Raw genomic sequence first — 25,656 nt, 5'->3', positions numbered from 1 at the left:
CGAGACAGAAATAGAAGGGATAATTATTCTTACTCGCATGGACTTAGATTACGCCACATACGCAAAAGAAAGTTGATATTAATAGGTCGAAATTTATAAATGTTTAATAATTTAAGAGACGATTTACGACTTGTCTAGCGCGATAATACTTAATTTCTCACTTTAGTAACATTCTTTCTTTTAGTGCGGTTATGAAAGCCGCTATGAAAAAATATGGTACATAATTTTTAAACGATCACACAAAAAGCGTTTGAAGTTATGTGGTGTAAGTGGTACGTAGTGGTGGTGGTATTTAAGTGTCTTTGAAGGCTAATTTTGAAACAAAAGTAGGTTTTTTTTGGGTAAAATTTTAAACGACCGCCTTAATTTTACGAACACAATTTTTATGTCGCACGTATGATTATCACAATTTTTTTTATACGCTTTAAAAGAAAGAAAAAAAAGAACGTAGCTATTCTACGCTCTCGTAGTCCCGTAGCGTCGTAGCACTCACAAACACAAAACATATAAAATTTTATTTTGGATAACTTTTTTTTTTTCAATTTTTTATTTAAACTCACTATCGACCACAGAGCACACTAACTTTTCAAAAACACTTTGTTTTTTTTTTTTTTAAATAACTTCCAGATAGCACCGTCTTGTAAGGCGCACGGGAATAAACTAAATACTGGTCCGACTTTGAAACATGAATATTATTTTTGTAAAATTCATTAATTACGCGGGGTTTTATGAATGTCGGAAGGATGGTTATTTCGGGTGGAGACGATAAATTAATGGTCCGTTATTGGTCTATTACGAGTTCCTGGAGCGTAGTAGACACCTGTTTTTTTTTAACAATAACTATTTGCTGATGTCGTAATTATAGTCATTCGCGAATGTTAGTTTTTGCATGGCTTAAATCCTCAGCAACTCAGGACTCAAGTGTCCTGTCTATGCATACCAAGTTAATAAAAGATTGTCTGTAAAACCTTATATAGTTAGACGCTGATTTGTTTTACGAAGAAGCGCTTTGTAATTTTTCAGTTCATGTCATGGGTTACGAGAATTAATTTTAATAAAAAAAAAATTTTCTCTCTATCCATGAACATTATTACTTATCGCAAGGGATGAGCTTAGAAAAGTTTCATACTTACATTTTCGATTTCTTAAAAATATTTGAGAAAATAAGCTAAACTTTTTTTATAAGTAATTAAATGCGAACATAACTAAAAATCACTAAAATCTCATCTACAGTGGTGACTTCCATTCTTCTTCGTGTCATTGACACATCAAAAGCTTTGGCGCAAAGCTCCGACAATGAATGCGTACATACAAAGCCCGACTACATACGTTAGAAAGGTGTTCATATCAAAGTAACATCATATCGTCTTCTCGCATTAAAACTGTATAATCTCAAAACTTACTAATTTTACAGGAGAGTGTTTTAAGGGTTTAACATGTGATATTTTTAATATTAATCATCTTTGCAACATTATTTTTTTCATTTTTTACCAGTTACATTATCTGTCTTTTAAAGTAAGATAAAATTATGTATTAATTTTGTTAATAGTAGTCAAAACATAGGTAAACAAAAAACAAAAAAAAACTAAACTAAGCTCTTTTGACAGTATTTATGAGATAAATACTGATGATACCAAATGATTCTGCATATTAACTCAATTTCGAATATTTTAGGAAATTGTACACTTTTAATGCGAAAAGACGATATGTAGAAAGACAAGTCACTGAAAAAGTATTGCACTACATGTAAGATGGTTTCTGGTGGAACTGTTGAACTCTAGTATGTTCTTCAGCTTACGAGACTCACAGAAGGTGAACTCTGCTTTGGAGGTTCGGTGGTAAAAAGAAACGAGGTTCACTTTTCATTAGTAGGTAGAGGAAGGTATTTTTTTGGGAAGGAACGATCGCTGCTGGACCAGACCTTACCATCCGGTACCACGTACCATCTGGCTTTGGAATGAGCTCCCCTCGACGGTGTTTCCCGAGCGCTATGACATGTCCTTCTTCAAACGAGGCTTGTGGAGAGTATTAAGCGGTAGGCAACGGTTTGACTCTACCTCTGGCATTGCGAACATCCATGAGCGACAGTAACCACTTACCATCAGGGGTGGGCCGTCTGCTCGTCTGCCTATTTGGGCAATAAAAAAAAAACCTAGGAGGCCTAACAGCTCAATGCTACTTGGCGAATGCCTCTACCACTGGTCCAGATGGAAGATACAGTGAGAAAGTCAACGAGGGCCTTCTCTCCGGTTAGCTTCATGTTAAACTCTTCGGCGAGTTCGAGTTCTGTAGTGTGGATACTGTCACCAGAACTGTGAGTGGATCGGGTCAATTCCTAAAGGGACGACCGCAACCCCCATTCCTCCCAATAGTAAACCTCTCAAATATGTAGTGAAGAGGAATATTAAGAATCAATAGAGTCTACTTTTGCTGCGATGTTGTACCGTAAACGTTTTCTGATTAACTCAAAAGCAAAGAAGCGACTCTCTCCTCTATCTCCTTAACATTTTTTTTTATTGCGCTGTAGGCAGACGAGTATACGGCCCACCTGATGGTGTGTGGTTACCGTCCATGAGCGTTTTTTACTGGTGGTAGGACCTCTTGTGAGTCCGTCCGGGTAGGTACCACCGCCCTGCCTATTTCTGCCGTGAAGCAGTAATGCGTTTCGGTTTGAAGGGTGGAGCAGCCGTTGTAACTATACTGAGATCTTAGAACTTATATCTCAAGGTGGGTGGTGCATTTACGTTGTAGATAACCATGGGCTCCAGTAACCACTTAACACCAGGTGGGCTGTGAGCTCGTCCACTCACCTAAGCAATAAAAAAAAAGCCAAGCCGCTGCCTACCGTTTATAACTCTCCACAAGCTCTTTCACCGCTGTTTTGCAACAAAGCAACCGACTTTGAAGCTGTTTTCATTAATAGAAAAAGCGAGAAATTATAAAAAATTGGGGATGTGTGATTTGCAAATAATTCGGATAAAATAGCTGAATTATGAGAGTGTAAGTTTAAAAAGCTCTTCATGTAGTACGCTTACAAAATTAAAATATTAAATACGATTTAAAAAAAATAAGAAAAAAGACAAAGATCATAGTTATAAAATACATAATACAACAACTGTACAATAACTGTTGATAAGGACAGCAGATTAAACAGAAAAATGAGCCAAAAACGAAACAGAAAGGTGTCCAAGATATAAAAAAAGAAATAGAGGAAGACAACAATGTAGATGGAAAGAAGACCTCAAAAATTTTAATTAAAAATCAAAAATTACTGGTGGTAGACCTCTTGTGAGTCCACAAGGGTATGCACCACCGCCCCGCCTATTCCTGCCGTGAAGCGGTAATGCGTTTCGGTTTCAAGAGTGGGGTAGCCGTTGTAACTATACTGAGATCTTAGAACTTATATCTCAAGGTGGGTGGCGCATTTACGGTGTAGATATCCATGGGCTCCAGTAAACACTTAACACCAGGTGGGCTGTGAGCTCGTCCAACCACCTAAGCAATAAAAAAATTAAAAAACTTCCATATTTAAAAGAGGTAAGAAAATTAACAGGTATTAAGTGTTCACCTATAGACATCTGCTAATGCCACCTTGGGATAAGAGTTCTAAATCTGAGTTTTTGCTGACAGCTGCCCCACCCCTCAAACCGAAACGCATTACTGCTTCACGGCAGAAACAGGAAGGGTGGTGGTATCTACCTATACACGCTCACAGGACACCCTACCACCAGTAAAAATAATGATAAGTAATGATAGTTTCTATTCATTCCTTTCCTGCACGGTACCAGACCTTATTTTTCATTTACACTATCCAGCTTCATAGCATTTCTTAAGTGTCATGGTGTGTGCTTCTTGAAAAAAAAAAAAACTCTCTAAGTTAATCTTCCTAATTGAAATAACTTTTACGGATTAATCTTGCGTGGTTTATTGCGATTATATTCTTTTTCATGTTTCCCTCCTACTTATCCAGCTCGGTATTGTGTGACGTTGCCATATTAAGAGCTAAATAGCCCATGCGAAAACATATGAAAATAAGGAGATTTACTAAAACTAACACGAATCATAAAACCAATTTACGCGCATTAAAACCGTGAATCAAATAAACATTCCGGAAGATGTCCAATCCGTGAAACGTTCCAGAAACATCAGATGAATGAGTTTTGGCATAAAACTGGGCTGCTTAATCTAATGATATCCGCCATCGCTTGACCTGCCGTCTTTAATTACTAAAACTCTACTATATTAAAAATATAACTCTACTCTATTAAAAATATAGGTATAGTTATAACGTCTGCTCCACCCTTCAAACCGAAACGCATTACTGCTTCACGGCAGAAATAGGCAGGGCAGTGGGTACCTATGCGCGCGGACTCACAAGACCCCCTACCACCAGTAATTACGCAAATCATAATTTTGCGGGTTTGATTTTTGTTCCACGATGTTATACCTTCACCGTGGAAGTCAATCGTGAACGTTTGTTGAGTACGCATTTAATTCGAAACATTGCTACCCACCTGCGGGATTCGAACACCGGTGCATCGCTCAACACGAATGCACCGGACGTCTTCTTATCTTCAGTCTAAGAAGCACAAGACTAACACGAGATCCTCTGTACGTATTGTGAATTCGCTTTAGTTTTAGACTGACAATTACAAAATTACAAGACCCGAAATAAATACACGAAATTATCTAAGTCAATAAACTATATTAATATACGTGAAATAACATGCGTTCGCATAATAAAATGACTCAGTACAAAAGTATTCAATTTTTTTTTACAGCGTTTTTAATTTTTCGTCACTCACTCTGAAACCGTGCCAAGCGTTAGATGTGTAATTTTATTATATGTGATTATTATAATAACGTTTGCCCGTTATAAGTATTGTATAAATAAATGTCTCACTGCGATGATTCCTCTACGTAACTGACTTGGATACTGGTCTTTTAAAAGACACATTCAGAATGGCGTTTTCTTTTTCAATGTTCCTATGGTTAGCTTGGATTTTTTGGACGGTTCGTTAACTAGTAATAATCGCGAAAAACAAAACCGAATCTTTGCGCCTTAGAGATTTATAATACGACATCGAATGGCTTCGGAATTAGAAAACTGCGCACTGATGTAAATGACGTATTTTCAGCTAAAAACCTTGTCTACGCCCTATATGTATAATAATATGTTCATGGTATTATTATAGACAATCGCCGATAACCCTGACGTAACTTCTTCTCCTTCATAGCGTTTTCCCAGTCTAATTCGCTTCCAGAGATCTTTTTTGCCACGTACCATTCGGCTTTGGAATGAGCTCCCCTCCACGGTGTTTCCCGAGCGCTATGACATGTCCTTCTTCAAACGAGGCTCGTGGAGAGTACTTAACGGTAGGCAGCGGCTTGACTCTGCCCCTCGTATTGGTGAAGTCCATGGGTGACAGTAACCACTCACCATCAGGTGGAGCGTATGCTCGTCGGGCAATAAAAAAAAATTTAAAAAAATGCTAGGGTCCGCCTTGGTGATGGTGGACCGCGTTCCCCCGACCGCTCTGGGGGAAGGTGTAACGCGGCGCCATCAAAGCGGGCTCTCGGCCCGCTGAACGAGGGAACCGGTGGTCGTGTCGCTGGCGGCCACCGGTCCGGCGTCCGTGGGACGGTGGGATGGATGTAATGTGCTCTGCGTCAACCCTGTCCCGCCGTTTCAATAGCCCCGACTGGGCTCCGGCCCGGTCCGAGGTAGGGCGCCGGTTGTGAGCGGCAGGAGTTTTTAGTGAGGTTCAACTCCCACATACCCCACCTGCCGCGCGGGTGGGGATCCGGCGATTTTCTCCTGTGGAAAAAAAAAAAAAAAAAAGGGTCCGCCTTCCTACTTAAGCTCCTCCGCTTTTCCCGGTATTCGGCATTTTCTGGGTGAGGTTATTCTCGTCTAATTAGAATGACTCTATTCTAACCCTGATACAACTGTACATATTTAATTAAAAAACAGAGCAGTTCTTGATAGGTCCATTAGAAATAAACAAAAGTGTTAATTTATTTTAAATGCAAAGTACACCCCAGGGTCCTGAAACTACCATAGTTTAAGACAAATATTTTTTTATGTATGGAAACTAGCGACATCTTGTAGCGGATGCCCCTAAACTTATACGTTGTTAAAGTTAAGGTATTTAATTATAGGATAGCTAAACAAAAAATAATAATAATAATAAATCATAGAAATCCTATTTGTTATTGACAAATTAATTAAATTTTATCAATGTGTAGTTTCTGAAAATTTACAAAATCCTTCATTAAAAATAAAATATAGGATAGGTAATATGCTACTGCCATCTACAGGAGCAATGAGCAACTAATCGAAGCGAAGCCGTCTAGTGGCCGACGCCCGTAAGCATTTATGTTGAGTGCTTGAGTTGCTTATCTATAACTAATACTTCAGCTCTAATACTAGGGGCAGGCTTAGGGACCCCGGTAACCGTACTCGTCGAACTCGACAAAGAGGTTGACGTGCAACCTAACCCATGCATCAGCCCGCTGAGTTTCTCGCCGGATCTTCTCAGCGGGTCGCGATTCCGATCCGGTAGTAGATTCATTCGCGAAACAATGGCTCTTGAGTTGTTAGGTCTCCTTCGGAGGCGCTCGGGCAGTTGTTAGCAAATCCCACCCCTCTTGGCTGAGCCTTTGCTCGCCCACCTGTCCTGGTGAAACTGGAAAGGCCTTCGGGCCACCAGTAAACTTCAATCATAAAAAAAAAAAAAAAACTAATATTTGAATATCTAATATTTGATTAGTATTGTTAATTTTGAGTATGTTTCAATGATACTATGTACACATATGGACTTATTGTTGTCTGAAATAAAATAAATCATTCATTCATTCATTCATAACTTTTTTTTTTATTGCTTATATGTGGTTACTGGAGCCCATAGACATCTACAACGTAAATGCGCCACTCACTTTGAGGTAAAAGTTCTAAGGTCTCACTATAGTTACAACAGCTGCCTTACCCTTCAAACCGAAACGCATTATTGCTTCACGGCAGAAATAGGCGGGGTAGTGGTACCTACCCGTGCGGACTCACAAGAGGTCCTACCACCAGTGATTACGCAAATTATAATTTTGTGGGTTTGATTTTTATTACACGATGTTATTCCTTCATCGTGGAAGTCAATCGTGAACATTTGTTATGTACGTATTTCATTAGAAAAATTGGTACCCGCCTGCGGGATTCGAACACCGTTACATCGCTACATACGAATGCACCGGACGTCTTATCCTTTAGGCCACGACGACGATGGTACACCCGTTTTCATAATTGTTGAGAGTATTTTGACATTTATCAATAAACAGTTGTCAAACGGTACTTAGGTCGTTGTTTCAATACATTACAATAATGTAGCGTAACTTGAAAATTAAATTAATTTCTTTTTTTTTTTTCAATTGCATTTCGATGTGTCTGTTGTATTTTTTTGCTGTCGTGCAGTATGGATCTGAGTATTCGGCGACGAAAGTTAAGCATGAAAGAGGAGTGCACGCGGCAGAGATGCGAATGTTGAGATGGATGTGTGGAGTGACAAGAATGGACAAGATAAAGAATGAGTATATCAGAGGAAGTGTGAAAGTGGCCTCGGTAAACAACAAATAAAGGAGCGGACGGTTAGTGTGGTATGGACATGTGATGTGTAGAGAGAAGATGCATGTGACTAGGAGATGTATGGAAATAGTAGTGCAAGGTAGAGGGGGAAGAGGTCGACCGAAGAAGACATGGATGGAGTGCGTGAATGACGATATGAAAGAGAGAGGAGTGAGTGTTGAGATGACGGCTGATAGAAGAGAATGGAAGAGAAAAATTAGCTGTGCCGACCCCACCTAGTGGGATAAGGTGGAGAAAAAAAGAAAAGTGTCTGTTGTATTTTTTTTAATTTTAAACAAGTTTCGCAATTAAGATTTTTACATAACCCACAAGCTTGCGAGCGTTTAAATCGCTGTCTTGAAATATTGTGTTTTTGTACTTGCAATTAGCGCGCACAGAACACGTATTTCTGGTCTTCGAGCCGATCCTGACGTGGCTTCGAATTCCTCAAAGTTTTCGTTATTTATGAGATGACATAAGAAATATTAACATACTGTTTCCACATACCATATTAGTAACTGGAACGTTTTTTTAATACGCTTTTATTAGCTTCAGACGTATGTATGTAACGGAATCTTTGAACATGATTTTGACCCCCTTCAAAACGTCGGATTAACTCGAAATTTGGTATAATTATTAAGGATCGTTGACAATTCAATATTAAAAAAAATATATTCAAAAAATTTAAATTCAGCTAAAAAATTAAAAATAAATAACAGTTTAATAAAACTAACAAAATACGTTTTTATGGAAAATCCAACTAAAAAATAGAAAATAAATTTTAATAAATTTGAATTAAAAATAGTGTAAGAAACAATGATTTTATTGTAAAAAGCGTAGGTACATACATATCGATATAGTCAAAAACATTTTATGTCAATCAATGTGGTCCAAAAGATATTCCAAGTCTATTCATATCGAGCAATACTGCTGATCACAAACATAACGGCCGACTGGTGTAGTGGTAAGTGACATGGTCACTACACAAGGGGGTCGCGGGTTCCGCCAAGGGAAGATATTTGTATGATAAATATAAATGTCCTTTCTAGGGTTATGGATGTATATTAAATATATGTATGTGTATAATAAAAATCTTACATTTATTTCCGTTATCTGGTACCTGTAACACAAGTTCTTTACGAATTTATCACGGGACCAGTTAACGTGGCGTGACTGTTAGTAAATATTTATTTATTTATTTATTTATATACCAGGATGAGAAAAAAATATCGTTTTAACGTATACATGAAAAATAGTATTCTGTAACGTAAAACTGATGCTACTTTTACTGCGAACGCGTGCTTCTGTTCACCCAGAAAAGAAAATTACAAGCGTGAAGATACGATAAAAAAACCACAAACAGGAAAAATCAAAAGAATTTTAAGAGACAGAAATGTAAACGCCACGAACTATTAGCAAGATGTTTCCGGTTCAAATAAGAAGTGCCAGACGGTGTCACTAAATATAACACTTATGATTTTTTTAACAAAAATAATAATGTAACGTGTTAAAAAAATGTTTCGAATTTAAATTCTGTAACGACTCTCCGGTTTTATGTTTCTCTTAACTCAAATGTGCCAACTTACCAGCGGGAAACGAGATGTTAAGTGACTATTTGATAGACGTCACAGTATCAAATGAGATCATTTTCATTAAGCAATGACGGTTTCAATTTCCCGGAAGCCATTACAAATCAATATTAAGGGTGTTTTTAATAATACAACCTAGGTTTTTTTATGTTTGAGAGATTTGCCGCCTTGCCTATTTCTGCCGTGAAGCAGTAATGTGAGAGATTTGCCGCCTTGCCTATTTCTGCCGTGAAGCAGTAATGGGTTTCGGCTTGGAGGGTGGGGCAGCCGTTATAACTACATTGAGACCTTAGAGTGGGTCTCAAAGTGGGTGGCGCATTTACGTTGTAGATGTCTATAGCCTCCAGTAACCACTTAACACCAGGGGGGCTGTGGGCGCGTCCACCCATCTAAGCAATAAAAAATAAAAAAGATTACTTGCGGCCCGGAGGCCTTTCCAGTTTTACAAAGCAGGTGGGCGAGCAAGGGCACAGCTACCCAAGCGCCTTCAGAAGAGACCTAACACCTCAAGAGTAGCTGCTTCGCAAATGAATCTACTACCGGATCGGAATCGCGACGACCTAGGTCGGAAATTATCAGTGATATTGTTTTGTCAGATTTTTCGGCGAAAAGGCACAGGTGTGCTATCTCACTCTCTCCCACCTCATTATGGTAATCATTGACATCTCTATACAGCCCATAGCGGTCTAGTTTTTTTCTTGATAGGTACTACCTAAGCCGATAGCCATGAGAGGCTATTTCAGCGTAACCTTAACTAGTAGGTGAGCTCATGGGGCTCAAACCGGAGTGATGCTAACACTGACCCTAGCAAGAGCTGTGCTTCGCAGAATCTACCACTGGATCGGAAACGCGACCCACTGAGAAGATCCGGCGAGAAACTTTGTGGGCTGTATCTATGGGTTACTTCGTGGACGGTGACCGGCGTTTGTGGTACCTAAAAGCGCCGTTAATGGATCGGGAGGATCCGAAATGACATTTTTTGGGCTCGGTATAGGTGCTGAACAGAGGCCTCTCCAATCGACCTCCAGTGGGGCCGGTCCGCTGCCACTTGCATCCAACGTGACCCAGCGATTTTCACTAGGTCGTCATTCCATCTGACAGGTGACCGTCTCACACTGCGCTTGCCAGTACGTGGTCTCCACTCAAAGATCTTTCTGCCCCATCGGCCGTGTCGTCTACGCGCTATGTGTCACTACAGCTTGTTAATCCTATGGGCTATGTCAGCAACTTTTATTCTTCATTTCTCCCCGACCTCTCTCTAATGTGGCAAATAGAAATCGACGCGACGATAAACTATGTTTTCCAAAATCCAAATTTATTATACATTAAAGACTAATAGTATACTAGGTATGAGCGTTAAGATATTTAATAAACTACCAAAGAAATTAAAAAACCTAGACGATTTTCATTTTAAGAAAAAACTAAAAGATAACCAAGCTTATTAGTGAAAATTATTATCACACAAATGATTTTCTTAGGGACGACATTGAAAATATATGGATTTTTAAATTAATAGTTGAATGAGTGTCAAATTATAATATAATATCATAATATCTTGCACTGCACTAAAATTCGCATGTAAAAATGTCGATTTGAAAGCATACACGCTGCTTTTAACTTCTGTAATAACTCATTTTCACTATGCTTAACGAATAAATGATTTCTTTCTTTCTTTGCCTACTGCTGTTTTTATCCTATTGCTCAAAGTAGGGGGTATTCATACCCTCAAGGTACGGTTCTCTGTGGGCACGATACGGCGTGTCGCTTGGTATGATGGGACACCATATTTGTGGTGGTCATGACGAAGATATCTGGGTAAGGTCTGAATTGCGCTAAGGAAATTTTCAAGATTGTCTTTTCATTTTTATTCTCCCTAGTAAGAAACTGCATTCATATTATTTATGGATTCTGTTAAGTCTGAATATAGTTTAAACTGTAAACTTGTATAACCTACATCTTACCATCTAATTTGCTGACTTCGTTTCTCTTGTATACGGTCTATAGATTTATTAGAAAACTTAAGCTAAATTAGAAAACTTTTACACCCTTTTAGCGCCATCTATGCATCATAAATGGAAACTTTAAAAATTAACGGAACAAATTTAAATTAAATTATGAATTTTATTTGAGTATAAGTTGTCAATAACAGTATTTGAACGGATATCAACGAGACAAAGACTGCGGTACCACTCATTTGCAAGTATGAGATATATCAATAAGTTTTGAAATGTACGTAGTCATAATCGCAATACAACAAAAATGCGAGTTGTATAACGCCATCTAGTGATTTGAATTAACCTATGTTGGTTTTTTTAGAAATATCATATAGAAGCGAAATAAAATAAAGATATTGTTGTACAAAATATTTTCTGAATCATTGCGAAGATTTGTATACTGAACAAAATATGTGACTTGTCCAAATCAACACAACGGAAGTTTAAGCATTGTTGTCAGGTGTATTTTAAGCGTTACCCCGTCGAAATACAGCCCAGTTTTCCGTTGAATAGCTAATCCCGGCAGACGCAGGGTCATTAGACCGCAGACGTCACTAAGACTTGAACATGTTTACCGTTTTGTAAACACAACACCTGTTCATATAAAACATATTTTTGCGTCACTCACGATTTTAACAAATACGTTAGGCGCATAAATTTAACATTTAATGTGAATATTTTAGTCGACACTTGCGTTTAAATGATAAGAAATGTCTTCGAAGTTGCTCGAGAATTTGTATGTGAATTGCTCAAATGCCTATAGTCTGTACACTGGTATCGTTGACTGAAGTGTCATATTAAAACTTTGGGAAATTCTAATAATACTCTTAATCTTGTAATTTTGATTTGTGTTATTATATTGAAAACATCTTTATACAACTAATGTAATATAATACTTTACTATAATAAAAAGTCTATTTTCTGCCATCTAGCGGTATTCAACGAAAGGTATAATACAAACAAAATGGCATATGAATTTGAAACACAACACGATAAACTTACACGGTGAACCAACAGATGGCGCTTTATAATGTTTTCATGCGAAACCAGGACGCAATACAAAAAAAAACCAGACATAACTTTATGCAATCAACACATACATGACATACACATAAATGTAAATAAAATCGACATAAAATAGAGGACGTATACAAAAAAGTATAGCAAAACCCATTCAATGAAAATGTAAAAACTTTAAATTAATAATTCATTATGAGAATAAATGCTTAGGGTTCCTCTCATACCCATGATGTTACTCCTTATACCGCTGTGTCGATACCAAGGGTGAAAATAGTCTGAAAATTTTATAATAAAAACAATGGAATTTTATTATAATATCGACATGTATTTCTATTTGAACCACACGTGAATTTCTATTTATAAAAATACACAGCTCGTAACCAAAACTTTCATTACCTACCTAATCCATAAATTTTTATAAAACACATCTAGAATGATATTTCATCCAAATCATTATTCATACATAATTATGTTTTAGGCGTTGTACAATAATAAATTTTGAATTTTTTTTACTCGAAAACAAAACTATCAATTCGGACCAAAAACAATTATTGGTGGTTTGACGTTTTGGAAATTCCTGTCGACTGTCAATTAAACTTCGACTTTAACAACAGTAGTGACAGAGTACAGATTAAGTATTATGTGGTATGGTCAGTTCGGCACAATTTTTAGAAGGACCCTTAATTCCTTCAAATTCATTTTCTTTCAAACATAAAACGTTAAATGCATACCTTCTAGGAACTGTCTTGTTGGTAGACGCAGGGAGACCTTCAAAGAGGACGCGTAAGTCGAGTCTATATACCAATGCGGATCCCGCTGGTCACCCAGCCTACTGGAACTGCCCCTGTAAGGACAGAAAAAAAAACTTTATTTGATTAACATAATTGAAAAATCAATTCCTAAATACCAGTGCCTATCATTATAACGACTTTGTTTTTGCAGACCTTAATTGTAACCGATCATAGTTTTACTTTTTTAAATTTTAGAAATTATAAGTCACACCTTATATCTTTAAACAAGCAATTCTTGTAATATAAATACATATTTTATATAATCTGAATCTCGGAAATGGCTCGGAAATAGCAATAGATTTTGAAAAAATTTAATTTACAGGGTACCTATTTCGGTGGCGACAAATCGATCTAACTACGATTTATTTTCAGAAAATGTTGTTTTATTCGTGTTTTCAATAATCAACTTTAACGATAATTTTGATATAAATTTGATTTGATTCTTTAATAACCAGTTCATATTTTATTATTATTCTGTCGTTAAGATCGAAAAATATTATTCATATTTTATCAATATGTAATTCGTATTTCAAGTTATTTCTAAAGAACACAATTTAACAAAAAAAAGAAAGGAGCGAAGCTCGGTCATTAACTAGTAAACGTGCAATAGAAATACACTAAAGTAAAAATAAAAGTATCTAAAAATTAAGCAAAAATACACTAAGCTTTTGCGGCTGTCGCAAATGCTATCAAAATAAACGTTAAGATAAACATAAATTCAATAAAAATCGTGACAAAAACCCGTTACACACAAGTAGTTAGGGTGAAATTTAAAACTTTTTTTTACAAATAAAAAGTTTAAAGACATTCATTGTTTATTCAAGAAGTGCCTAAAACTCGAGTTAAACTTTAAATTTAACGCGAGAACCCTAAAATAATTGTAAATGAACAAAAAAAAGAACATGGTTATAGGTTATGATGAATCAAAACAATTTGAAAAAGAAACGCCTTCACGAAATTAATAGCAAAACGTTCAAAAAAGTTACTTAAAATAATTACCCTGGATCCATTTTGATAGGCTACACGCGAATTTTAGTCATGAAATAAAAATTTGCGAACGCATTTTCTTAATATAAAAAAACTACATGTTTCCTTCGTTCATGTGTCAAACCAGAACTATTTTCGTCTACTCCAAGTTCACGCCGGTTGGACTAAAACATAAATATCTTTCATCTTATATCCGCACGTCGCAGACATTACAAACTGAATTGCCGACGGCAAAGTACGGAACTAATGGTTTTTAATATTAAAATGGGACACTAGCGCTCTTTGTTACAGCAAAATCAGTTGCAAGGTGACAATGCTGAAATTTTCAGTGAAGGTTTGTGTCAAGATTTTACATTTTCACATTATTCGCCACGGTAACTAGATGGCGCAGACGAAAGTTTCATTCAGCTGTTGATAGATGGCGCTATTCTTCTATCTAAAAACTTCGATCAGAAACCAATAGATGGTGCTAGTGAGAGATAAAAATCTAATGCAAGTAAAATGTGGATAAGTGCTTAGTGCGAATTTTTTAACTTCTCGATCGCGTAAAAGCTTACTAATTTTGTATGGAATTGGAACAGCGCCCCTAACGGCAAACGAAGGAGAGCTGTTCCAACTCCATACACGGATCTTCAAATCTAGGAAAATTAATAAAAATCTTTCCGATGTCCATGTTAACGGCCCCTCTGGTCTTAAGTGTTTACTCGAGTTCATAGATATGAAAACGCAAATCCAATGTCTTTTTTTCCCTACCTAATCGTTGGAAGCCTTAATGGGCTATTCCAGCTACTCCACGATTTGGAAGATGAGCTCACGGGGTTCAGCCTGGGAGGGCTTGCTAACACTAGCTCTAGCAATAGCAGTGCTTCGCTGAATCTACCACCGGATCAGAATCGCGACCCACTGAGAAGATCCGGCGAGAAACTGTGGTGTGTTTATGGGCTAAGTTGCACATCGAACATTTCGTCCCATTCCTACCCTTCAAACCGTAACACTGACTGTTTCGCGCCAGAATTTAGGGTGAGGTTTTGTTTTGTCGTCGCTGAACCCTCTCGATAGGAAAGCTTTAAGTCTCCGTAAAAGTATTTTACGGATTAGTCCCCTGTCTTTTTTGTTTCCGACGTTTTCAATACCTTACAAATTTCGTGGTCACAACAACCTAAGCCTTTTTTCATGGTTCGCGTTTCTTCTTCGATGCACAACTCTCAAGTAGCTAGAATACCAGAGATAACAGAAAATAATAGAAAATAGAATAAATTTGATTAATAAAAGCAGTGGGATAAACATTTAGGAAAGAATTAAACTTTTAAGTAACTATGGCGGTACGTTTATTGGCGTTTGAATTATGTGCTAACTACAAGCGTAGTCACCGTGTCATTTTCTATGAAAATATTAACCTATCTTTGCACATAGAAACAACTTACAGTATCCTGAGGTTTGGCTGTTCATTTGCTTTGTAGATTCATATTTAAAACAGAAGAACTCCAAAGCCTCGTTCGTCACTGGCTCGGGGGGAGCAAAATGGTATGAATTTATTTATGTGTTAATTTATTGTTCCTTCAGGTTTAAACGTAATACATATGGCTTATTAGCCGTATGTGTAAAAAGGATATTAGTATTGGAAAATGTTACAAAGGTTGATTGGAAAGGATGGTTTTGCGATTTTTTTTATTCTTACCGTTTAAGTAAGACATTTTAAAATGGCATTCCATTTAAATTTGTTTCATACCATTTGATTACAGTTTCAAATAAATCAAGTTAATTTCATTGAGCTTCATATAGCATACCTTTAAGTGTACTAAAATTAATAAGAATTTAACACTCTAATGTCGACACTGGCAACAATAGCAACGTAAGAAGTCAATTGCCATACTTTTTTTTTCTTCCTTGCCATCGAGTACCACACGAGGAATAAATTAGTTTATGTAGCGAGTGTTTGTCAAGTCCTTTAAAAAGGTTGGCAAAGTTGTACAGTGCATGTTGACAATCTTCAGTTTAACTATATAGCAAGTTATTTTTGACAAGAATTTAACAGCACCCGTGGACATAATGGCGGGAAACGCGATCAGCGAAACGCTGCGAATTTTTTTATTTTGTTTATTCAATGTTTCTTCGGGATTCAAGGCGTGATAAAGGCAGTTTATTACCTCATTAGCATCTCTAAAAAGGCATAAATGTGGAAAAACAAACAAAACAAAGCCGCCGGATTTGGCTTCTCGTAAAAAGTCCACTGGAATTTCAGTAATTATCCACAATTTTACAGACTTTATTTCATCTGATCTCGTGTCGTTTCAATTAATGTCGTCCCAATTGCTTTAAGTCTCAAATCAATCAGCTTCATCCCATTTTGCTTCAAATCATTTTTCACTTAACAGAATCTAGGTATCTACATATATAAAAATGAATTGCTGTTCGTTAGTCTCGCTAAAACTCGAGAACGGCTGTACCGATTTGGCTAATTTTGGTCTTGAATTATTTGGGGAAGTCCAGAGAAGGTTTAAAATGTAGATAAATATGAAAATGCTCGGAATTAAATACAAATAACAATTTTCCGGACGTATTCCTTTTGTTTGTTTTAAGTTTATTTTATACAAAAGTTTAGGTATTTTATATATCTATTGAGGCACTACGAAGTCTGCCGAGTCAGCTATATTTATCAGTATGTATATATTTATTAATTAAAGGTTTTTATAAACTCGACACTGACAACAATGGCATCACAATAAGCCAAATGCCATACTTAAAAAACAAAGAAATAGGAAAACGACACCCGTCCTAAATCTAATCTGTTCCTGGTGGTAGGACCTCTAGTGAGTCCGCACGGGTAGGTACCACCACCCTACCTATTTCTGCCGTGAAACAGTAATGCGTTTCGGTTTGAAAGGTGGGACAGCCGTTGTAACTATACTGAGACCTTAGAATTTACATCTCAAGGTGGGTGGCGCATTTACGTTGTAGATGTCCATGGGCTCCGGTAACCACTTAATACCAGGTGGGTCGTGAGCTCGTCCACAAACCTAAGCAATAAGTAGAAATGTCTAGAGTGGAAAATTTGTTATGAATGAAATTATAAGAAATCTGAATCAAAAAGTCACTATTCCTTTTCATTAAAAAATCATGTACTTCTAAGCCTTCTTAAACGTAAGCAGTAGTTATATTCTACGTTATGATTGGTCGTCTAGCGTCTGCATGACGCTAAACTTAGGAATGCTTTCAATTTTAGAATAGTTTCACTGTTGGTATTTTGGTAATCTATCGTGTATGACTTTTCAAAAACAGTCGCGCAGACGCACGTCGCGTTGTTGCTAGTGGGTTAATCTGTGGAGAGTTGACTAGCGTTGTTTTCGCACTGCAAAATCGTGCACTCCCGGCTATGACCAAAAACCGCAATTTAATCCAAATCTCTATCTATCTTCTATCTATCAGCCAACAGACGTCCGCTGCTGGACATAGGCCTCTCCCACGCCTCGCCACAACGATCGGCTCTGCGCTGCTTGCATCCAGCGGATCCCCGCGAACCTCATCAGGTCATCGGTCCACCTTGTAGGAGACCTACCCACGCTACGTCTCCGGTACGCGGTCCCCACTCGAGAACTTTTACGCCCCCAGCTGCCAACTTTTTTTTTATTGCTTACATGGGTGGACGAGCTCACAGCCCACCTGGTGTTAAGTGGTTACTGGAGCCCATAGACATTTACAACGTAAATGCGCCACCCACTTTTTGAGATATAAGTTCTAAGGTCTCAGTATAGTTAAAACGGCTGCTTTACCCTTCAAACCGAAACGCATTCTGCTTCACGGCAGAAATAGGCAGGATGGTGGTACCTACCCGCGCGGACTCACAAGAGGTCCTACCACCAGTAATTACGCAAATAATAATTTTGCGGGTTTCATTTTTATTACACGATGTTCTACGAGATCTGTTCTACAAGCAATGTGACCTGCCCACTGCCACTTCAACGTCGCTATACTCTGGGCCATGTCGATTACCATGGTTTTCCTGAGAATCTAAGCATTTCTGATTTCATCTCGAAGGGAAACTCAGAGCAAAGCCCTCATCATTGTTCTTTGGGTGACCTTGAGCCTTCTGATAAGGCCCGTTTTGAGCGACCAAGTCTCAGTGCCATATTATGTCATCACTAACAACACTGGTCAAAGACTTTTGTCTTGAGACACTGTGGTATTTGTGATGAGAAGCGAAGATGTGAAGAGTAGGTAGAGTGTTGATTAGAAATTGTGCAATCCTGGCTATGACCAAAAACCGCAAATTATGTCAAAAGCAGTTACCAATTATTTCAAGATTAGTGCATTTTGTAATCAATCTATCTATCTAACTATATATATAAAAATGAATTGCTGTTCGTTAGTCTCGCTAAAACTCGAGAACGGCTGGACCGATTTGGCTAATTTTGGTCTTGAATTATTCGTGGAAGTCCAGAGAAGGTTCAAAAGGTAGATATGAAATATGAAAATGTTCAGAATTAAATAAAAATAAAAATTTTGTTTTTTTTCCCTTTGATGTGTACCCCGCGGACGGATTCCATTTGTTTGTATTAAGTTTATTTTATACAAAAGCTTAGGTCTTTTATTTATCGATTGAGGCACTACGAAGTCTGCCGGGTCATCTAGTTAATAAATAAAGAGCAAATCAACTTGTTCATTTTACGACTGTTTTCCCAAGCAGCATTGGCCTCAATTATTGTGTCACCCCATCAGTCAAACAACACAGCTAAAGTTCAGCTCGGATACTTGTTTTGAGTTGTAGGGCGTATGAAGCTATTTACTGTCTCTGCTAATTTCTGACGCAAATCAATTGCGTTCTACTTTAAAAGAATAGGATTTGCTGCCCTTTGGACGGTTACAGACTATCCAGTGAAGCTCAGACAGACAAGCTTTTTCTTTACCTATTCGCTAGCTTAAGAGGTTATTTCAGCTACGCCCTGATGGATAGGTGAGTTCACGGGCTCGACTTGAGAGAATTTGCTAACACTAACAAGAGCAGTGCTTCGCAGAATCTACTACCGTATCGGAATCGCGACCCACTGAGAAGATTCGGCGAAAAACTCAGTGGGCTGTGTCTATGGGACACGCAAGCGTATCTAATGAACCCCTTTGAGTACACGTCTTACTTATCTTTTTTTCTGTTTCATATCTTTTACTTTTAAATGTTCCCTGTTCGTTTTTGGTTATTTTACTAATTGAATTCTTTAACAAGAATGATACAACTGAAAATGAGTGCCGAGGAAGTGTCGCGCTGCGAAATTCTTCGGTGTTATTGTAAAGCGTATCTGAAGCCGCGATGAACGTTGTTAGAAACGAAAATAAACCGTGTTATTGTTACGGCAGCTGTTTTCATTTGAAGATTAAAATTCTTGGAGCCGGCCGGGTGAGCGCCGGAGAAATTTTTATTAAAGCACATCGTTTTTGGATTTCGACATCTGTTGCGTTGTGGTAAATAAGAGTGGACTGTATTTATTGGTTTTGATATCTTTATTAGTCCTTATGTGACAAATTAAAGATATATATGAATGTATGAAATACTAGCTGTACCCGTCCGATTCGCTGGGCATTTAAAATTAACATTATTGTTTTTCACCCCCACAAAGATTCTCATCATTAACCTACACCAGTTGCGGGGGGCAACTGGTGTAGGTAGTCCAACACTCATATAAATATTAGCCTATCCATTAAGTACGTGTATTTTCTACATGTATACCAAGTTTCAAGTCAGTCGGATGCATCAGTAGTTATAACGGAACATCCGTAAAAACCGCTGTAGATTTACATATTAGTATATATAGAGTATAGATGAAATCGATGTGTCGTCCTTGGCGGCTGGAATTGAAAAGGAGAGTGTCATAGCGGACGTCATACGTTGACACTTTTGACGTTCCGAATTCAAACAACATCCAACATATTATGCAAGAAGGAGCACTGTTTATAAGTTATTAACAAGTTGTTCTTTTTTTTTTCAAACAGATCGTGATATGAATATTAGAACAACAATTTTTTTTAACTAGCTTCAAAATTATGACGACTCGAAAGATAACAATTGGATATAATATTTTCAGTACGTTTGTAGTTGATATCTGAGTTCACAAACTGCTATCTTTTTTTCCTACCTATTTTAGTAATCTTGATAGGTTATACCTACTAGATTCACAGAACTAGTAGGTGAGCGCACGGGGCTCTAACGGGAGTGATGGTAACACTAACCCTAACAAGAGCAGTGCTTCACAGAATCTACCACCGGATCGGAAATACTACCCACTGAGAAGATTCAGCGAGAAACTCAGTGGGCTGTGTGGGTTAATTTACTCGCCGAACCCTTCATCGCAAGCGACGGGTTCGACGCGGACGATGACCGGTGCTTGAGGTACCTAAAAGCACCGTTAGTGGATCGGGAGGATCCAAGATGACGCTTAGGGCGACGTCGACTGTTTACCATTCGGTTCACAGGATCGGGAATGACAAACTGCCTAACCATGGCTTGGACTCTTTCATTTCATATCATAGCTGTGGCGGTAGCCATCATACAACGCAAGATAATTGATAGATGCCTGAATCGCGCTTACGACATTTTCAAGCTAAGCTTGCATATATACTTACAAGTTCCGAACAACAACATTTGGACCGTCGGTCTACCGAGCAATATCACCCGCTCGATGGAAGATCTTTCCTTTGTCGTATATCCCTACAATAGCCTGCTAAGAAAACTCTGATTTTTAGTTTTAATATATATATATATATATTTGAAAAATAAATTAATTGATCATGATAAACACAATACGTTTTAATACGGGACTTATTATGAAAACATTATGGAAGCTATAAAAGCAAACACGCTCGATTATTCCAAACATTTTACGTTTAAAATGGCGACGCTGTAAATACATCGCAATGAATATTCTCACTGCATGTAGTGTGCAATAATGAACCAAGCTAAAAATGTATCCTATTAATATCTCTTCGAATGTTAGAACGTTAGCCTTCATACGATACTTTGTATTTTATTTTAAAGGCCTTCATTATTTATCTTATTTTAACTTTAAATAAAGTCGTAAAATATTTTATATAAATTAGGTAAATCTGTTCATAAATAAAGTAGTTATGATAAACTAGCTATCTCTATGTAACGTCTACAGATCCCACGATTTGATACAGTGACGTCAAAGTTCTTATCCGATAGACGCGCCAAGGAAAAGCGATACATGATCCCACAGTCTCGATCTCTACCAAAAGCTTAAAGTTTAGATATTTTTGAATTATTGACTGCGCTAGATCGTTGTTGACTGTACCTACTATCCGTCGTGGCAATTTTTCTAATGAAATACGTACTTAATAAAAAATGTTCACGATTGACTTCCACGTGTGATAAAAATCAAACCCGCAAAATTATAATTTGCGTAATTACTCACTCAGAAGGGAATAACATCTTCACCAATGAAATAGATAAAATTGAATGTGTAAAATTTAATATTTTTATTTGTGTTTTTATTGCATAAAGGCGTCCAAAACAAATTCGATCGTATAATTTTCATTGGCGCAGACATCTGTCCTTGTCTTACATTACCAGACCGCAATAATTGCATTTGTATGTTTGTGTCGCGACCGCTTACAGTAATCGCTTATTTTAATCGTTGAACTAATGAGACGACTGTAGTTAATTTAACAGTGGTTCTCATTGTTACTTTGATAAAAAGTTTTTTTTATAACCTTATAATTTTTGCGGCATTTGGCCGATCACCGGTCTCAATACAAGGAACTTTCGGGATTTTTTTTTCTCCTACCTAAGCTGATAGCCTTGAGAGGCTATTTCAGCGTAACCTTAACTAGTAGGTGAGCTCACGAGGCTCAAATCGGAGTGATGCTAACACTGACCCTAGCAAGAACAGTGCTTCGAAGAATCTAGCACCGGATCGGAAACGCGACCCTCTGAGAAGATCCGGCAAGAAACTCAGTGGGCTGTGTCTATTGGTTAATTCACTCGTCGAGCCCTTCGTCGCAAGCGACGGGTTCGACAAGGACGGTGACCGGTGCTTATGGTACTACCTAAAAGCACCGTTAATGGATCGGAATCGGGAAGTTTCCACGAGATCTGTATTAAACTTTCAATTGTTTTGAGATTAAAAATTTAAACACATTCGAATATAGAACAGTTCCAAATTCAAAATTGCCGGGAAATATAGAAACGCCAGAATTTAAAAGGCTTGCCTAGTAAGGACGCGAACTCAGAGGCCCAAACATTCCGTTCTAATAAGCAGATGAGTAAAGTGTCATAGTCGTCTACTGTAAAATAGTCCACTCAAGCCTCGCTGGAAATAGGACATATCATAGCAGTCCGATATTACTGCAGAGAGAGCTCAATTCAGAGCTCTAACGTGGTGTAAATGCACTTTATTTTATGTAATTGACTTCAGGCAAAACAATGATGTGACACAGGAATAAGTCTTTTCAGTTACTTTGTCGTTGCTCAGAACAGCTCAGTGCGCTTTTTTTTTATTGCCCTTGTAGGCAGACGACAACACGGCCCACCTGATGGTGCGTGGTTACCGTCGCCCATGGGCTTCACCAATGCCAGGGGCAGAGCCAAGCCGCTGCCTAAAGATAAGTCCAGAGATAAGCACAGCGCTGCACGTTTCACGTGAATGTGCTTTATAAATATACCAAAATCGAAAGCTTTCAAACTTGCGAACTATCTTCAGACGATTTCCACAACGGTTAGTATTCAATAAATCATGTTTTATTCACACGTGTAAGATTTATGAGACAACGCATGACGATAATGATTGACAGCCATAAGTCTACCCGAATTGTGTGTGTTGATCTTATAATGATCTTTTAATTGCTTTTAGGGTGAACAAGCTCACAGCCTACCTGATGTTAAGTGGTTACTGGAACCCATAGACATCTACAACGTAAATGCCGCCACCCACCTTGAGATATGAGTTTCAAGGTCTCAGTATAGTTACAACGGCTGCCCCGCCCTTCAAACCGAAACGCATTACTGCTTCGTGACAGAAAGAGGCAGGGCGGTGGTACCTACCCGCGCGGACTCACAAGAGGTCCTACCACCAGTCCCTGTCTGTTAATAGAATCGAGACGCTTTTTGGAGTTATCTGGGGGCACTAATTAACGAAAAGTTTTAAAAGGTACGAAAGGGAAGCAAAAAAAGATTGGGAAGCACTGGCCTAGACGAAAATATAATGTAATAGTTTAGAACGTAACAATATATCTGGTTGATACGCATAGTGAATCTGTATTAGGTAGCGCCAACGCCAGCTTTACGTGTTCACGAAAAATGAATTTCGCAAAACAATGTGTGGGTTATGTTAGGAAACTGATTTCCGCCTATCACTTTTATTTACATATTTCACATTACATATTGTTTATTTAAACATTTCTTAACTTTTACGGCTTTTTTGAAGTGAAACATCTAATGCGTCTTCCAACAAGGTTGCGTTAGAAGTTTAACGCTACCATTCTAGAAAGAGACAGAGTGCGTGACACAGACGCGCAGACACGTGCGTAGTATAACCTATTACAGGCCAGCGCGAGCGTTAGCAACGAGTAGCGTCCAGTATTATAATGTAGCATTTATAAATATATTATTTATTTTTCTATCTATAATTTAAAATATATATAAAATAAATGTTGAAGATGTCGCATATCTTATACACAGCATTCCCTATTTCAAGAGCAATCTGATTTAAGGATGAAAAATGAAGCACACCACAATAAGTACTACACATCGAAAAAGAAGTTTCACTTCATTCACGTGTACCAAGTTGCACCTTTTTTCTTCTTTTTTTTTAGATTTTGTTTACTTCATACAAAATTTAAAGTATGAATACCTCACGGAAGTAATAATTTATTCGTTGCTTAAATTTTGATTCGTAATAACTTGCGAATCTTTTTGTCATCGGTGTCCGGTTCTGCTTTGTGACTAAAATAGGGGAGATTATCGAATTCCCCTGCTTTAATGATTCCTGTGGTTTTTATTATTACACTATTATTATTTGTAGTATATTCTGCTCGGAAATATTTTTTTTTTTTTTTTTTTTTTTTTTTTTTTTTTTTTTTTTTTTTTTTTTTTTTTTTTTTTTTTATTGCTTAGCTGTGTGGACGAGCTCACAGCCCACCTGATGTTAAGTGGTTACTGGAGCCCATAGACATCTACAACGTAAATGCGCCACACACCTTGAGATATAGTTCTAAGGTCTCAGTATAGTCACAACGGCTGCCCCACTCTTCAAACCGAAACGCATTACTGCTTCACGGCAGAAATAGGCGGGGCGGTGGTACCTACCCGTGCGGACTCACAAGAGGTCCTACCACCAGTAATTACGCAAATTATAATTTTGCGGGTTTCATTTTTATTACACGATGTTATTCCTTCACCGTGGAAGTCAATCGTGAACATTTGTTGAGTACGTATTTCATTAGAAAAATTGGTACCCGCCTGCGGGATTCGAACACCGGTGCATCGCTTCAACACGAATGCACCGGACGTCTTATCCGTTAGGCCACGACGACCACAAATATTGGTTGTTCGTGTTATAAAATCGAGGAAACTGCGGTGCGTCTCACGGAAACGAGTGGGTGTTGATTAACGAATCGAAAGAGACGGAATTCATTAGCGTATTAATGTATCAAATTCTGCTCGTTTTTTTAAACATTATTTTTTATTTATTTATTTATTACACTTCATATAAAATTTACATTGGCGGACTTAATGCCTAAGGCATTCTCTACTAGTCAACCAAAGGTAGTGCAGAGTAAATAGTGGTAGGTGCAATGAAATTTATATTAACAAAAACATACACGTATATATACATGCATAGATACATACATACACACATACATACAAACATACATACAATAGTTTATACAGTATTAAAAGGAATGTATTAATAAATTATTCAATTTTATATAGATTATTAAATTTTAATCTTTTAGTTCTTGTTCTATTGTTCTTAACCGACAGACGAGCTCGCGTCCAATTTTGCCTGAGTCTTACAGTGCACTTAGTGTGAGTTTTTTAACGTTCTCGATCACGTAAAAGTTAACTCAAATTGGATTTAGAACAGCGCCCCTAGCGGCAAACGAAGGCAAATTTGCATACAAATTTGAGTTAACTTTTACGCTATCGAGAACGTTAAAAACTCTCACTATACGCACAGAGGTCGTAGACATCATGACAGGTTGGCGCCACACACCGCGGCAGAGGCAAGATCAACTTCTCAATTTTAATAACAGTAGTTTTCAAACTGAACGCTAACATTTAGCATGTAGTGACAGAAATAAACAAGATCATGGTACTAGCCCGTGAGGACTCACAGTTCGCTCTAAAGCCAGATAGCTCATGCATTGGTGTTCCAACGAAAAGCTCTGTATACTTTTCTCAAAACTTTTTATATATAAGGAAAATTGTTATGTTTTATAAAAAAAGTTTAGTATTGTAGTAAGTGTAGTAGAAATGCAGTATTGTGGTTTTCTTCATTTATCATTCTTAAATCAAATTTCTCTTTGTAATAGGGAATGATATGCATAAGAGCAACGACCTAGATAGCTTTGTCCTTTCCCTCTCTCCACGGTCGAGTGGTTCGCGAGACGCTCTGTCTATTTTCTCACTCTCGCTCTTCCTAAATTGCATCTTT

General features: G+C 37.6%; 1 protein-coding gene across 8 annotated transcripts in view; it reads right to left on the bottom strand.

Annotated features, from left to right (window-relative positions):
* Positions 1-25,656, bottom strand: part of cher (filamin A protein cher) — a 111,697-nt gene that overhangs the window by 56,598 nt on the left and 29,443 nt on the right. For 2 of the 8 annotated variants that reach the window (XM_028169794.2, XM_089739806.1), the window contains exons 2-3: positions 12,950-13,062; positions 12,443-12,493 (exon numbers count right to left, since the gene is read on the bottom strand). In XM_028169794.2, the coding sequence (XP_028025595.2) occupies positions 12,443-12,446 (4 nt within the window). In that variant the 5' untranslated portion in view covers positions 12,447-12,493; positions 12,950-13,062. Of the gene's footprint in view, positions 1-560; positions 668-12,442; positions 12,494-12,949; positions 13,063-14,008; positions 14,151-25,656 lie in introns of those variants that run through there. The other 6 variants (XM_089739808.1, XM_089739807.1, XM_028169792.2 and 3 more) reach the window with 5 other exon arrangements.

Source organism: Bombyx mandarina, chromosome A1 (genome assembly GCF_030267445.1).
Source record: "Bombyx mandarina strain Sakado chromosome A1, ASM3026744v2".
NCBI lineage: Eukaryota > Metazoa > Arthropoda > Insecta > Lepidoptera > Bombycidae > Bombyx > Bombyx mandarina.
Note: the sequence above shows the minus strand (reverse complement) of the source record. Positions and strands in the feature narration are given on the sequence as shown.